Raw genomic sequence first — 16,243 nt, 5'->3', positions numbered from 1 at the left:
GAGGATTTTTTTTGTCCTGAACATGCTCTTTCCTCTGCCCCTTTCTGCTTTTCTTTTTCTTAATACCAGAGATACTTTCTTTCCTCTTAGGACTGAATTCCCATTTTCACTACAACCTTCTTCCATCATTCACAGGCAAGTAATAAACCTGTGAAGGAAGTCATGGACACCTGGACTAGGCAGATGGGCTACCCTGTTTTGGAGATGGGAGATAATTCAGTATTCACACAGAAACGTTTTCTTTTGGATCCCAGTGCAAATGCTTCTCATCCTCCTTCTGATCTTGGGTAAGTTCCTACTGCACATGTTGATTCATACCAGGTAGAAACTAAGTAAAATATACCTCATTAAATGCATTTACAAAAATAAGTTTAAAAAACCAAAACAAAAAATCCCAAATGAACAAAAAATAAACAACAACAAAAAAAAACCAATGACAACAACAACAAAAAACCACGCACAAATAAACAAACAGAACCCCAAAAACCTATATGGGTTTTCTCTTGGGAAACACAACACCTGTCTAAATTCCATCATAGTAAGCTCCATAAAAGAATAAGTAAAATCAGAAGTGTATAAATCTGTTAAGATATTTTGTTTAGAAGACAAAAAATATTAAATCTTTCTTCCTGGAGGTAGGAGGAGATACCATAACCTTAATTTTTTTTATTTTCTGGAAGTTAGTGACCATTTACTTAACCTAGAGTTATAAAGATTACATATATTTCCCATAGCATTTGTCACCAAGGAGAAATCTCTCTGGGATAAAGTATAATATACTAATATGGAAGAGCAGCTGACTGCTCAAAAGAGCTTGATCATTTTAGCAGCCCTACGCAGGTGGCTGACATTACACTTGCAGCATGCTCTGCTGTCCCACATCCCTGATTGCCTGGTCACAGTCTTGGTCAGGCTGTGCTGTGGCTCCATTCCTGCCCAAATTTCTTATCTTTGTCCTGGGCATGCCCTGGAGTGAGGAAACTGCACCTACCCAATAAAGATATACAAGGAGCTGAGGAGCAAGAGGTAAGTGCTTTTTAATGAAGGAATTAGGATTGTCTTGGAGAAGAAAAATAGGCTGGAAAAGGCAAGAAGCCCTGTTAACTGTATCACAGTAGATGCTTAAACTCTTTCCTTTTTTCCATCTGCAAAAAAACTTCTGTAATACTTAACCATTTATTTCAAGTCAGCATTGCAAAGATTAACTAGTGTCTGCGCAAAGCCCTAGACACATCAACATCAACCTTGACACCAGTTATTAACATAAAATCATCTTTTACTAAACCAATCACTTTGTATCCTGCTAGAATATTGCCTGACATTATTTAGTATGTATATGTTCATAAGCACAAGTCAGCTTCAAAAACAAGATGTAAGCATTAAACAAAGAAACAAAGACATATTGGAGGGGCTTTTTTTACTATTTGGCTTCAAATGTAATTTGACTTTCTTTCCCATTAAATAATTTCAGTTACAAATGGAATATACCAGTCAAATTTAAGCGTGGTGATACATCAAATTATACTTTCTACAATGCATCAGATTCTACAGGTAAATGTATTCTCTTTTAAGGATAATGAATGGATGAAAGTTTTCCATATAATTTATAAGAAACAGAGTACAGAATGAACTTTCATACTTTGCAGTTTTCAGGTCCAGGAGGTAGCACACAGCTTGGTTATTCCAGTCACTAGTAATTTCAGTGATAAGATTACTATTTCCCCTGTACAAACATGATGTCAGTTTAGACTCAGTTTCAGTATAGTGCTTAACCATCTTAAATACAGTCCTATTCAAGGAAACATCTATGCATACTCTTAATTATAATGCACTAAAATCAATTTGGCTTAGATATGGCCATTGTCCAGTCCAAGAAAAGAGGAGAAGTGGGAGGCTGATGAATGCTTTCATGCCATGGTAAACTGGCAACTTGAGTTCAATTAAAGAAAAATAACTACAAATGATTAATCACCTTTTCTTATGCTGATTTCCGAACTGAGAAAATTCCTACGTGGTTCATTTTGATCATTGTTCTAGTATTCAGTCAAATTTGAATTTCTTCTACTACACCTCCAGTGGACAAAATTGTGGGGAAAAATTACTTTTTTCAGATTTTTTCACATTTTAAATTACATCCCATTGAATGTCAAAAATATTACAATTGGCTTATCTTTTCTTGTGCTTGTTTGTTACTTTCTTAAAATGTGATTCGTCTTTTGTTCTGGGGTGGCGGTTTTTTTAAATGGTTGCTTTTAGTACCCATGCAAAAACAAACAAAAAATATCTTACGTTATGATACAAGTCAGAAGTTAAAACAAAGACATTTTCTTTCTCTGATTTCCACATGATCTGAGGGCTGCAAGGGGCTATTAACTTCACAAATCATGCAAAGTCTTGATTAGGTGCTTACTTCTACTTTCACAAAATTTCTGTCTTGCAGGGCAAACAGCAACTGTAGGGAAAAATCTTTTTAGAAATACTTTGTATGTAACATCCAAACAGAAACATGCTTTTAACTACAGACACCCTCAAAACAGAGATTCAAGACCATTGTTTTCAATATGAAATAGAAAAATTTGCATAAGTAGCATTATCAACTGGACCAGGCCAAGCTTCTGAGAAAGAAAAATTTTCAAGTATTCATTTTAAATGGGAAAATCCCTAAACATGAAGTGCTTGCATGAAGTCTCAGCCTATTTTGTAAATCTTTTATCAACAGTTACAAAAATAGAATCAAAGAAGAGTAAGGAAAGAAAAGTTAAATTCAGTTGAAACAAACTGGAAAATGAAACTAATGAAGGATAAAATATGAGAACTTTAATAGTGCACACAAGGATGAAAAATGTTGAAAAATATATATTTGCAAGAACTGCTTCTTTGCAATTTTTTACTTCTTACAATGACACTAAATCTCACCATCCTCATCCTACTCAGAATGACCTCCATTTCAAATTTAACAAAGTAGCTACCCCAAATAATTACTGCAATTCATTTGTGTAAGACAAGTGCTGGCATTCATCAAAATCTGTAATAGCTCATCTTTACTGAGAGCCATTTAGAAGTAAATAAAGAAATAAATTAAATTAAGGGTTGGACCTTATTTTGATATCCATTAAAACCAAATAAAATGTTTGGAGTCAAGGAATCTCCAGAGAGATCTGCATCATATAAGGTGCACAAACTGATTCCTGTTTATTTTGTAGGAATTCAAATACCATCTTCTACTGATACTTTTGTGAATGTTAATCCAGACCACATTGGATTCTTCCGGGTGAATTATGATAGTCAAAACTGGGCCAGCTTAAGCAATCTTCTGCTCCAAAACCACATAGTGAGTGTTGTAATGTCTAACTTGTCTGGTGGGTCTCTTATAAGAGGTCTGTAAGGCTGGGGTTTTTCTGCAAACAGTCTGTATATTCTTGATCCCTCTTTTCCTCTTTTCATACAGATGTTTTCACCTGCTGATCGCGCAGGGATTTTGGATGACGCTTTTTCTTTAGCGAGGTAAACTAATTCTCTGCAGAGATTTCAACACAAATGTTTCACTTTCTGTTGCCTAATAATTTGGATTCAGGCAACCCAGGTGGTTGAAAGAAATTTTCTGACTTTGGTATGAGCTTTAATTCTTTGTTGCTTTATCTTGTGGGTGCAAGGGGGTGCATTTAAGTATGAATTACAACTTGCATTACCGTTGCAATCACAAGAAATGCTCCCTTTCAGTACCATGGCAAGAAAAAAAGCAGGCTTCAGTTGCACAGGTCTTAGAAAGGGGAGTTTTCTCCATATAATTAACAATAATGGAAGCACTCCAGAAGAGGTTAGGTATCCAGAAAAGCAGAGATGTGCCTACAATGCATGCAAGGCATTGAGTAGCTACCACCTCAGCTAGTAGTTTGCTTAGAAACTTGATTGGAAACTTCTAGATCTTGAACCCAACCATGCTGACACAGATAAATTTTAAGCAATCTGTAACAGGCTCTAAGTCTCCTCAGCCTTTCAGGATGTCACCAACCAGCAATTCCTTTCTTTTTTTTGTTATATTAATGTCAGTCAGTTAAAGGCTGCCTACTTCTAGGCACACTGGGCTGCTGCACAATGCTAGCAGTCTTCTCACAATGGCACAACTCCTACAATTAAGCATTGATCAACAGTGATCCTTGGTTATCTCTTTGGAAAACACCTTCCAAGTTACATTCCAGACAACTTTCTCCCTCACAAACTTTACTATTTCAGGCCTTCTAAAGTAAATAGTAAATCTAATATCTTTGGAGAAGCAAGATCTTCAAATTCATTAAAATAACAGAAGTTATGTTTTCTCCTTCCACAGACCTGGACTTGTGAGTTACACTGTTCCCCTGGAACTCACAAAATACCTAGGAAAGGAAACAGATTATTTGCCTTGGAATAGAGCTATATCAGCTGTAACTTACCTTGCAAACATGCTCGAAGATGATCAAACTCTCTATCCCCTGTTTCAGGTGATGAAGCAAATAAAAGCCAACCCAGCTTGGGACCACTGAATCTGATAATTCAGAATCTCTCACAAGAATAATACTGAAGTTCAAGTGATTTTCACTGTTGCTGAACTATTACATTTACTTTTCATTATTGTTCTCTTAAAAAAAACCCTCTAAACACTGCTTCATAGTGGTATCTGAATTACCTGGACTCTGCATTCAGGACCATGCACTTGGAGAAAAGACATTATGCCTAATTATTCTTATAATCTGTCACCATAAGGCATGTTACAGGTATTTATTTGTCAAGGCTGTCCTGCATTCAATAAAGAAGTATATATAAGGCAGCAAAATCTCAAACACCTGTCCTCAGCACAAAGGGTGGCTATATCTCTATGTGGCAGTGAGTAGGTTTGTTAGTTGACCTAAAATACTGAACATGATTTAGTGATCACTAAAGTAGGTATGTCCTGAACTATCATCTCTGGAAAGCAGTTGTGGCAGTGTGTCCTTGCTGTACCCCAGACTTCATCTGGGAACACAGACAAGGCTAGAGAGCAGCAGGTTGGCTTTGTCCTGTCTGCACATCAGTATTGCAAGCATTCAGACTTGGCATGCTGTGGGGATCTGGAAAGATTGTGTGTGTGCCTGTTCATGTTACTTTTTATTCAAGAGATGATAGTTCTGAAAAAAGATGAAGGAGAACAAACTATGAAATTAAATATATTATAATTTAAAGTAATCTACACATGTAACCAACACTCTTTTTCTACTTCAGCAATATTTTCGCAATCTGGTAAAACCAACTGTGGAAGTACTGGGCTGGGAGGATTCTGGAGAGCATTTGCAGAGGTGGGACAATCTTTATTTTTTCCTTCTTATGTTATTGATGCATTAGTTAGCAGTAGGAAAATAACTCTCTCTCACTCTCTCTCTCTCTCTCTCTTTCCAAGGCTTCTTCGTGCATCTGTTCTAGACTTCGCCTGCAGTATGAATGACTCAGAATCTTTGAACAACGCTTCTCAGCTTTTCAATAGGTGGTTACAAGGAGAAACGTGAGTGCTCACATCTTTTGTGGTTTGTGAAGAACACAGCATGTGACTGGGTACCACTGGGTACTACTGATCTCAAGTAGGAGAGGGGGAAGAATATTTAAGTACTGTTTCTTTATTTTAGTATTCCTGCAAATCTCCGACTTATAGTATATCGCTATGGGATGCAGAACTCAGGCAATGAGACATCATGGAATTACATGTTCGACAAATACCAAGAAACTTCATTAGCCCAAGAAAAAGAAAAGTTGCTATATGGCCTGGCATCAGTGAGGAACATCACCCTTTTGGACAGGTGATTTAAATGCACACAGATTTCTCTTTGCTTACAGAAGCAACTGTTCGCTGTTTGTTCTTTCCCCTCTTCCTCTCTTCTGTGCTGTCATTTTGGTCAGATTACAGCATGAGGAATGCAATACATTTTCAAGACCAGTTATCTAACATGCCCCTCTGAGATTGTACTATGGCAGGGAAAAAGCCTTGTTCTTTTAGTGGAAAGATATTGAAGACATGGTAGTTGCTGCACACAATCAACAACCTTCAGCTCTTCCAACAGTGTGTGCAACTTTAGTTGCTTAATAGTTAATTACCGGGAGTAAATTAGTCATCCATTTCCTCTTTAATCAGTGAAGAGAGGCCAGACCTACAAAGCACTGCTTATCCCAGACCAGGAAAGGAGCTTAAAATCAATGGAAAGAATTGCTTTTGGGTGTTGTCAGTCACCCTCCATTAGCTCCAGTTTGCTTAGCCTAGATGTCTACTTTCTAACTAGCTAAAATTAGGCAAACAGCCTTGAGCAATTGTTATTAACAGTGCTATGAAGGCATCCACCTGAACTTGCAATGCACCCTGAGGTGCTGCGCAAAAGTGCTCAAGCTAGAACCAAACATGTTGAATTCATGCTGCCATGGCAATGATGAGGAGTCTGGATACTGCCCCAGAATCGTCCAGCAGACTGTCTGACTTGGCAAGAATCTCACCAGGCTGTCGCCCTGCATAGGCACATTGGCTACTTTAGGCTTATCTGATAATTTTGCATGTTGCTGTATCACGCAGCATAGCACTCATGCAAGCAAACATCTACACCAGGGCCATTCACCACTGTATCAGAGCCCTACCTAAATACCATAACATGGAGCAGCCACTGCTTGAAAGAGTCCCAAGTTTAAAGGAGGTGAAACACAGAAGTATAGGAGATTCAAAAAGATTCAGAAAGAGTAAATAAAAGATTTAGAGTAATTGAAATAACAGTAGGAAGCAGCTGCATTTCTAAATTCTTGTGACCGCAACAGCCTTAATCTAAAGCCATTAAATAGCTAATGGCTGACATGATTAAAACATGAATTAATTAGCTAGATCAGACTATATTTGCAGAAAATAAAAAATCCCTCCTAAAACAGGGAAAGCTTGTCTCTCAATTTACTATTAAAATAGCAAACAAGGAGGGAAGAGCAAATAGATTGAATAAAATGTCCATTACATATAGGGAAAAAGAAGACAGTCCTTAATCCCAACACACAACAGCTTGAAAGGGTGTTCTTCTGCAGCTGCTGCTGTGAATCCATGACCATGCTACTCATCTCGCTGCAAACATGTGTGCTTCACCCCGTCAGTCAAAACCATCTGTGCCATAACTCGAAGTATAGCTGCAGCACTTGCAGGCATGCTCAGCCCAAATGAATTTTAATTCTGTATGGAAAAAAAATTCCAAACAAACAGCACAGATGTCAATGTGAGCAAGTCACCTGTGCATGTATTCATGGTCCCTATAAAATCTTTAAAGTCTGGACTACTACTTTTTTTGGTGCTTGGCTTAACAGGCTGAAGTACTAACTGATCCAGTCTTGTTTTCTCTACTGCATTAAAATATAGGAATAATAATGGGGTTTGGCTATTTTCAAATAGAGACATAAACTCTACCTACTTTGCTAAAGATTCCTAACTAAGATTTCTTTCAATACAATTATCTCTTGACACAAGTTACATTTTAGATCTGTATACTTTACCTTTAAAATGCTGTAGGAAAAAAAATAATATTCCTGTTTGGAAATGGTTCTCATTGATTCCTATGGCATTTCCTGTAGATATCTGAAGTATATTTACAACACCAGCCTCATCAAAAGCCAAGATGTGTTCACGGTCCTGAGATACATCTCATATAACACCTATGGGAAAACAATGGCCTGGGACTGGATACGACTGAACTGGCAGTACTTAGTTGACAGGTACTCTAACGAACTCATGGGAAACTACATCCACCTGTAAATCTTGTTACATGCCATATTTTTCTGTGTTTTCATTGTACAGTTATAATCACTGACCTTTGCAAAATGAAAACTGAAAGCTTATTCAACACAGTTATATCCATTTGCTGTGGAGAAATTATTTTGTCACTAACTTGAAAACCATTCTTTCCCTAAATGATTGCTACCAGTAAATGGTCATCAAAGAGAGAAAGTTTTACCAAGGCCACAGAAATCTGGTTATTGCATGGAAACTAGTGAATCAAGTCTCCACTCTTGCGACTGATTTCATACTAAGAACACAGAGTATAAAATGGGGGGTATAAAATTCTAATGGTAACAGCAAGCAGCAGACATACAGATGAGCAGTGGAAGTAATCACAAACCTTTTCACTTTTCTCCTCAATATTTGAGTGACTTATCTCTCTTTCCGTCTCCTAAGTGCTTGGTGAGGGCACAGAAGGAAAGCACGCCTGCAAGCCTAGAGCTGATGATCTGGACAGTTTTGTATTGCTGAGTAGCAATATTCCTAACTTTCAGCCTGAGACAAGCAGTAGTTACTTTAAAAAAAATTATTCCACCATAAGAGATTACTCCTTTAGTAAACATATTTAAGAACAGCTCAGATATTATGTAGAAGTGCTATTTTTCAACTATTTTAAAAAATGCTGAAATTTGAGTGTACCTGCTTTATTGTAATACAATTAGACGTTTACGCTTCAGATAATTATGGTTTTGCATCAAACATCTTTTATTAAATTGTTTTTCTAGATTCACTATAAATGACAGATATCTTGGTCGAATAGTAACTATTGCCCAAACCTTCAACACTGAGCTCCAGCTTTGGCAGGTATGATGACATCAATTCTCTTGAATTTAAGTCAATATATTTCACTAACTTCTGGACAGGAAACTTATATTTTTGTCCTCTAAGTGCTTAAAGCAGCAGGAGTAAACTGTAAAACTATTCCAGTGCTACTAGCATGAGCTTACAGATCTCTCCCCGTCAGAATTACCCCTGACTGTGTCTTTGTAAAAAGCTGCTTGCCCAACAGCAGCATTATTTACTTCACATCAATTCTTTTCTCTTTTCCAGGTGGAAAATTTCTTTGAAAAATATCCTAATGCTGGGGCAGGAGAAATGCCCAGGAGTCAGACACTGGAGCAAGTGAAGAGCAACATCGAATGGCTGAAAGAAAATAAGGAGGAAATACAATCATGGCTGAAAAGCACAGTAGGGCTTCAAAGTCTTACTTTGTGAAAAAGATCAGGCACTCAGATCTTCAAAGATGTTTACCAATGTGGATTTCTCACCTAGGTACCTTACTAAGACCTAATATTTTTTTCTACAAACACTCAGGAGACCACTGCCAGAGCAATGTTGGTGTAGTTGCTTAGCAAGAATAGCTTGAGATCTGAATTTGCCTGAACAAACAGGACAAAGGTTTAAAGTCATTCAAAGCAGAAGTGATGGCACAACTGGTGTCCTTGCTGATCACTCTGGACTCACTCCTTAGGCACGCCACTCTGCAAAGCTACTTCTTGGTTTGCACAGAAGTATGTCTAGTATACTCAGGGATTCCTTTCCAAGTTCACCTCATAGAAGCTTTCTCCTGAAGGAAAGGGAATTAAATGGTAGTTTTGACATTGTCTGAAAATCATCTCCTATATTCATAGCTGTAAAAATTCTATGTCTGGGATTTGGGTTTGCTTTCTGATACTACAGAAAGACCAGTTAAGCTTTCCTCTCAATTGATTTTTGAAGTTTAACTACTAGTACACAAGGGATCAATATTATCAACTTCTTTTTCAATTATTAGTAGGGATTCTGTAGCTTAGGGGAAGGGTTGTCATGGTTACTTTTGTCTTATTTCTAAATCTTTAAAAAAATTAACTTGTGGCAGCCAATACTGCAAACAAGACATGCTTTACTTACTGCTTCTTTTCTTATAGAAAAATTTAAAATTTAAAAATCTACATGAAGTCTCAGTCTCATTCTAATGAAATTATGAAACTTTATGGGTTATAGAAGAACAGCTGTTACATAGCTCAGCTGTGCTGTACGTAATAGCTTCAGTGACTTCTGAGGGGGAAGAAACCTATTAACTCCTCTGAGAAAACACAGAAAAAATGGGAAATGCACCCAGAGAGGTCAGATGAGTCCCATTGCTGCAGCTGAGTCTATTGTAGGACTACAGACAGCAAAGAAAGAATTCTCAGTCCCAAGTCCCTCCGCCCTTGTGATGCTGGAGAAGGCTACTCTGTCTCTCCCAAGCTGGAAGCTGGGGGGTTTTGGAGTTCCCAGGTTTCCATGTGCTGTGTCCTGACACTGGACAAGCAGCAAATGTGAGCATCTCCTTGTCTTCTCCCTGGTCTCCTGAACAGAGGCCACAACCAGCTAGAGCCATTGTCTGTCCATGTGTCCTGGGAGCAGGATCACAGAGCACCCCATAGCAGGTAGCCCAGAGAGATTTCATGCACAGCTGTCAGGAAACTCTGCAGTTGGATCAGAAGACAGGAGCACGGAAAAGCCTTTGCTTACCTTCATTCTGCAATGCTATTCAAAGGGAAGAGGAGATGACTGTAAGGTACAGTAGTTTTGGTACAGGCTATGTGCTTGCCTCTGGGCCTTGGTACAGAGGACTCCAGAACAACTTATACAGTCCCAGATGGAAACACTTTCCTCCACTTCCACATTTCACTCAAGGCTGGTACTGTTTTGTGCCTCTCTCTAGACACTCAAATAGCTGTGACAAGCCCAGACAAATGTGGTGACAAAGTCAGTTGTCCTGTTGTGCTGGTTTTGGCTGAGATAGAGTTAATTTTCTTCACAGTAGTTGGTGTGGACTATGTTTTTCATTTGTACTGGAAACAGTGTTGATAAAACAGAGATGTTTTCATCACTGCTGAGCAGTGCTTACAGTGTCAGGGCCTTTTCTGCCTCTCACACCAACTCACCAACAAGGAGACTGAATGCGCATGAAGTGGGAGGGGACAGAGCTGAGACAGCTGATCCCAACTCACCCACAGGATATTCCATCCCATAGTGCATCATGCTCAGCATACAGAGATGGAGGGGAGAACAAGGAAGGGACAGACATTCAGAGTGATGGCGTTTGTGCTCCCAAGTAGCCATTATGTGCGATGGAGCTCTTCTTTCACAGAGATGGCTGAACACCTGCTAGCTCATGGGAAGTGGTGAAGGAATTCCTTGCTTTCCTTTACTTGCATCCATAGCTTTTGCTTTTATTAGCTTTTTAATTATTAAACTATCTTCATCTCAACCCATGAGTTTTCTTGTTTTTACGTGCTCAATTCTCTCCCCCGTCTCACCAAGAAGGAGTGAGCGAGCGGCTGTGTGAGGCTGAGATGCCAGCTGGGGTTAAAACACAAGATCCTTCAAAGGAAAATGTCAGTCATTTGCCTCCTGCAAACAAAACATGGCAGGATTTTCACTAACAGTGGTTACAACTTGCTACAGACACCAGCTGCTCTTCAAGGTGAGGAGGTGGCAAAGGGCCAAGCAATTTCTTCCAGTTTTTCTTGCTGCTCAGATTCACACACAGAGAGCAGTGAAAGTGAAGCAGCTGCACACACCCAAAACTACCAGCAGCAGACAGGGAGCAGATTGTCCTTGGGCAGCTGCCAGTTCAGTGCAACATACAACAACTCACCTTCACTATTTTATGCTTTTGATGAACTGAAGGAGTGGAAGCCAAACAAAAACACTGCTGGTTTCAAGGTCACAAACAGGTTTGGTAGCATCACACAGTAATGCCATTGCATTGTATCACTGTGACTAGCAACAGTACAATCATCTCTGAAATTTTTTCTGTGTACAGTATGTTTTGACTGAAGGTTTTTAATTTCTGCTGGCCGTGATGCGGAACACTGCAAAACCAATATAAAGATATCCAAGCACACAGCTCAGTCATTTTCCCTTTCAGAGATGATTTAACAAAATTTTGGCAAAAAACCCTGATTTTATTATTCATACATTTCTGCCACAAGCTGCTGTAGAAAGAGAAGTATGACTATTATGGTAGTGGTACAAGATTAAGAAGTTACTTTAAGATATTTTTATCCCTTGTTACATGTAGCCTCTACTACCACCAAGTGGGACCAGGCTGGCCAACTTTGTCAGTTACAGCAGTCGGCTTTCATCAAGGAAAACATGGGAAGTAATGAAGATTTTCTGTGATGCTGGAAAGCTACAGCGAAAGCAGCCTTCATCCAAGTCACACAGACAATACCACTGTTTCAGACAAGACACATATTGTGCATCACTGTAGTAGAAAGAATAAAAAAGGTCAGAGGGAGAGAACAGAAACATATCACTGAAGCACAGAGAGAAAGAGAAGCCAAGGACAAGCCTGAACAACTACTGAGCTCATGGTCCTGCATAAATGCGGGAGAGAATGAGATTTAAAGAGTGAACCAAGCAATTGCCACCTGTCAGTTGACTCTCATTCTGTTTGGGAAGCTGCGACCAATTGCAGCTTTTGTGCCTGAGCCACGCTGGATCAGAGAGAGTTTTAACTAGTGCTTGGATACTTTTGATGTTACAGAAAGGTTAGCTGGATTTCTACACTGATCTTAAGTGGGTCAAGGAACACAGAAGAAAATCCAAAAGCCCAGAAGGCAGCTGGTTTTATGATAGGGTAAAGATTCTGTCAATTTTAAATAATGTTTTCTAGATTATGCAGCACTCTTGCTACCTTTAAATGGCTTATGGAGAATGTACTGTATGGCATGTGCCTCTTTCAGACTGTTTGTCCGAGATGGATAACAAATCTGGTACATGCTAAATCTTTCAGTCAGGAACTGGTGCATTTATAAATGGTCTGTGATAAGCTTAAGAATGGCAATTTGAAACTGAATCCAAAGAAATGTGAACTGTTTTAAAAAGAGATAATTTTCCCTTGGTCATTCGATCAGCAAGGAAGGAATTTCTACTGATAAAGCCGAGTGAGGGAGTGCAGAACCAGCTGGCCCCTTAGATCCACACAGCTTTTTGAGACTCTGCTGTTCCTATTGTACCACACCAAACGCTATTGCAAGCAGTGAGGCAGAGAAACATCTTGAGTAATCGAAGTGCAATGTGGTGGAGTTAAAGAGGGGCCACTTACCACTTCTGCAGTGTTGCCTTACACCAGCTCTACAAATCTGTCTCACATCAGCTACAGCTGTGTGTCCTATAGAGCCTGAGCCCATGGGCCCCAGGAGGCTGTAAGCCTGATAGGAGCACGAAAATGCTTTATCTTGATAATTCAGGTAAAGAAACAACTGAAGACATTGTATTACTGCACAGAGCAAAAAAATGAATAGCACCAATGGGAACACCGAGGCGTCTACAACTCCCCGACTCAGCCAGTTTCTAAACCAGCAGCTAAGATCACTATGAGTATGCAGACATAAAAAAAAAAAAAAAGACCCCCACCTTAAACATATGGTATGTCTCTTGAAAGAGAACATGACTGCGAAGTAACCCTCCAGTCTTCCCACAATAACCTGTACCATTTCTTGGCAATTTGTGTGATGGCATCTTCCAGCAGCTTTTGGGACTCAAGATGAGAGGGAAAAAGCTAGCCTGTGCTGGGTCCGAAGGATAGGAACTTATTCTGTTGCTAGCAACAACAATACCATACTGCCAGATTAAAGCTTTCTCTTGTGTTATATGTATCCAGTTACGAAAATTAGTTAAATAAGGTTGAGTTTGTTTTCCCAAGTGTTTACACAGAATCCAGTATTCCATTAGAAGTCAGTTGTCCTGGAGGTATTTCAACTTCACATCCACACCTATGGCAGCTGAATGTATGCCTGTATGTGGAAAACTGGCAAGAAAGATATAGGTATATGACACTAAGGAAATATTCTCTAGCTCACGGGGACTACAATGGTTCACAAGGCTGCCCAGGTACTTGAATTTTTCCAATATGTGTTTTGGAAAAAAAAGAAAAAAACTACAGATATATTTATAAAGCGTCTGAAACTTATATGGTTCAGGTAAGTCTGAGAGTTTCTGGTTTCCCAGTGTACATTCCAAAGAGTCATCACGAAAGAGCAAATTCTGAAAAATATGACCACAATATAGTGTGAAGAAAATGACACAATTTCTGTTGCTGCAGAAATGTCTGCTGTGCTTTTAACAACACCTAAAAATCTAAAAAGTACCATTAGAAAGTAGCACCCACTAGTTTCAGTAATCCATCACTTGCAGAAAGCCCTTCCACATCAACCCTCTATTCTTCACAAACTGATATCCAGAGACTGCTACCAAGCTGACACCTGCTTGATAATGGTTTAATGATGCTGAAACAATACATATGAATGGTCTTAAGAACCAGGTACCCAGGGAAAGGAAGATATCCAGGTATGAGAGAGGACTGGAGTCTACCTCTTCAAAAGGAAGGCTGGAGGAACATGCTCAATATTTTAGTAAAAAGCAAAAGTTAATCTGAAATAGATGTTGCAGTTATAAATGTTATATCCACCACACAATCTTCACCCAGGTTAAACCATCAAGGTTAATTTTCCTTTGGAGATGGATGGCATGGCCAGCTGACTTCTAAATATCCTTACCAATATTTTCTTTAACTGTTTGCAGTGAACAGAGGGACTGGTCACTGATATGACTTCTTCCAAGGAGTGCAAGGCCAGACAGGGGTGATGAGGTTCTGCCATTCCAGAGCTCCCATTCTGTTTTGCCTACTGTCAAATGCATTTGTGCACCACTGGTCAGCAAGGAAGCCTCTCCAACCAGGAACTGCAAACTCTTGAGCTACAGAGCTCATATCTGTAGCAGCTCTGCAACTGAGGGCTTGTTTTTATGTCTTTCTCAAAGAGGAATCCTGAAACCAAAAAACTGCAGGATGCATTTAGGAGGGTTGCTAACACAGCTATTAGCCAGAGCAAAAGTTGAGGTGCCTCATGCCAAAAAAGGCGTTAAACTGTCGGTCAAGTTCCATAAGCCAAAGGAGTTACTCTGGCAACCTAAGAGGAAGATTTTCCAGGTTTCTGGTGGGCAGCCAAAAACTGATTGGATTCATTTATTTTAGCAAATAGTCACTTTCAGCAAACTGAAATTATGGCCCACCCAGGTTCCTTAAGCAAATTCAGCTGGAGAAAACACCACAGACCCGAAGTTACATAAACCCTGCTGAAAAGTCATCACCCCGGCTTTTTCTTGGGCTGGAGCACTTGCAAAGAAAGCAAACAGATCAAGACTCAGTTCTGCCTCCTCAAAGAAGTGCACATGAACTCTTCCACACAACTCTACTGGGCCTGGTCTTTCCAATTTTCCCATGGCACTTAAATAATAGTCAGAATCAAAAGTAATTAGTAACTGCCTAGTTTGTTGCTTCACATGAGCACCTGAGAACACAGGTATTTTTATTAGTATTTTATTGCAGAGTATTTTTATCATTACTTTAAATAAAGATGGATACCTTCAACAGAGGCTGCTAATAAGCTCAGATCTGTATCAGTAGGCCCTAAGTAATTGGAAATGTAGAGGAGCACTGTTCTGTAGTACAGCGGTGTGAGTAATAGCCTGAAGGGGCAGGCATGGGGTTTAAACTTCTCTCCAGCAGAAACAATATTTCATGAAGTCCACTTCCCACACAAGATCTCCAACCACTGCATGTAAGAGGCATTCCTCTCCTCCAATGCTCTTGCTTATTTTACCCTACCACCTCAAGGGCTCCAAAATGCTCAGCCCTGTGCAAAGGAAAATTTCTATGTCAGGTGAGACAAGACTTCAGGTTTCCACTTCTTCAGCAGAAAACAAAGCTTCAAGCTGCATAGAAATGTGCTACTTCTCCTTAGTTCAGAAGAAAAACAAACAAAAATGTGCTCCTCCATTAAATGCCCAAAATAACATAACTGTTGGCTTCACAGACAGCTTGTTCAGCTCCCTGGCCCAACTGCAACAGAGGAAAGACAAGCTCCAGGCATGAAAGATAGCCAGTGCAAACCAGGAGGTGAACCAGAGCAAACTACCCCCTCAGGTATCACCTTAGCCACAAAACAGAAGCACACAATTGAGCAATTTGAGAAGGGCTGATGCAAGCTGGGGCTGGTTTTAATGAACATCGAGCCAGTCACAAAAAAGAACAGCCAGCAGCAGAGCCAACACATACTTAACACTGAAATGTCACAAGCAAGGGCAAGGTCAGCCATGGCTAAAATCAGGTTGTAGGAGGGGTAAATCAGGTACAACACTAAAGGGCACATCTTAGCTGGCACTGGCATTGCCCAGCCAGAACGTCAGGGCTAGGCCAAAGGATGGTATTCATGCAGGCAAGGTGCTCCCATAACACACCAATCTGGCACATTCTGTGCTGCACCCCGTGCAGACCCCACCTCGTGTCCCCTGCTCATGCTGCAGACGCACAGCTAGGAGAAAACTGCGCACAGCAAGAAAGGTTTGGCCATCTTTGCAGTTTGAATGAATGGAGAACAACTCATTTAACCAAAACTGCTCATTCTG

General features: G+C 39.7%; 1 protein-coding gene across 2 annotated transcripts in view; it reads left to right on the top strand.

Moving 5' to 3' along the window:
* ENPEP (glutamyl aminopeptidase) overlaps window positions 1-10,871 on the top strand; it is a 35,491-nt gene extending 24,620 nt beyond the window's left edge. The window contains exons 10-20 of one of the 2 annotated variants that reach the window (XM_059470645.1): window positions 136-287; window positions 1,472-1,551; window positions 3,204-3,331; window positions 3,449-3,504; window positions 4,328-4,478; window positions 5,236-5,309; window positions 5,411-5,512; window positions 5,634-5,804; window positions 7,594-7,734; window positions 8,524-8,602; window positions 8,849-10,871. In XM_059470645.1, the coding sequence (XP_059326628.1) occupies window positions 136-287; window positions 1,472-1,551; window positions 3,204-3,331; window positions 3,449-3,504; window positions 4,328-4,478; window positions 5,236-5,309; window positions 5,411-5,512; window positions 5,634-5,804; window positions 7,594-7,734; window positions 8,524-8,602; window positions 8,849-9,013 (1,299 nt within the window). In that variant the 3' untranslated portion in view covers window positions 9,014-10,871. The remainder of the gene's footprint in view (window positions 1-135; window positions 288-1,471; window positions 1,552-3,203; window positions 3,332-3,448; window positions 3,505-4,327; window positions 4,479-5,235; window positions 5,310-5,410; window positions 5,513-5,633; window positions 5,805-7,593; window positions 7,735-8,523; window positions 8,603-8,848) is intronic. The other variant, XM_059470646.1, reaches the window with a different exon arrangement.
* Window positions 10,872-16,243: the final 5,372 nt, after the last annotated feature.

This window comes from Ammospiza nelsoni, chromosome 4 (genome assembly GCF_027579445.1).
Source record: "Ammospiza nelsoni isolate bAmmNel1 chromosome 4, bAmmNel1.pri, whole genome shotgun sequence".
Taxonomy (NCBI): domain Eukaryota; kingdom Metazoa; phylum Chordata; class Aves; order Passeriformes; family Passerellidae; genus Ammospiza; species Ammospiza nelsoni.
Note: the sequence above shows the minus strand (reverse complement) of the source record. Positions and strands in the feature narration are given on the sequence as shown.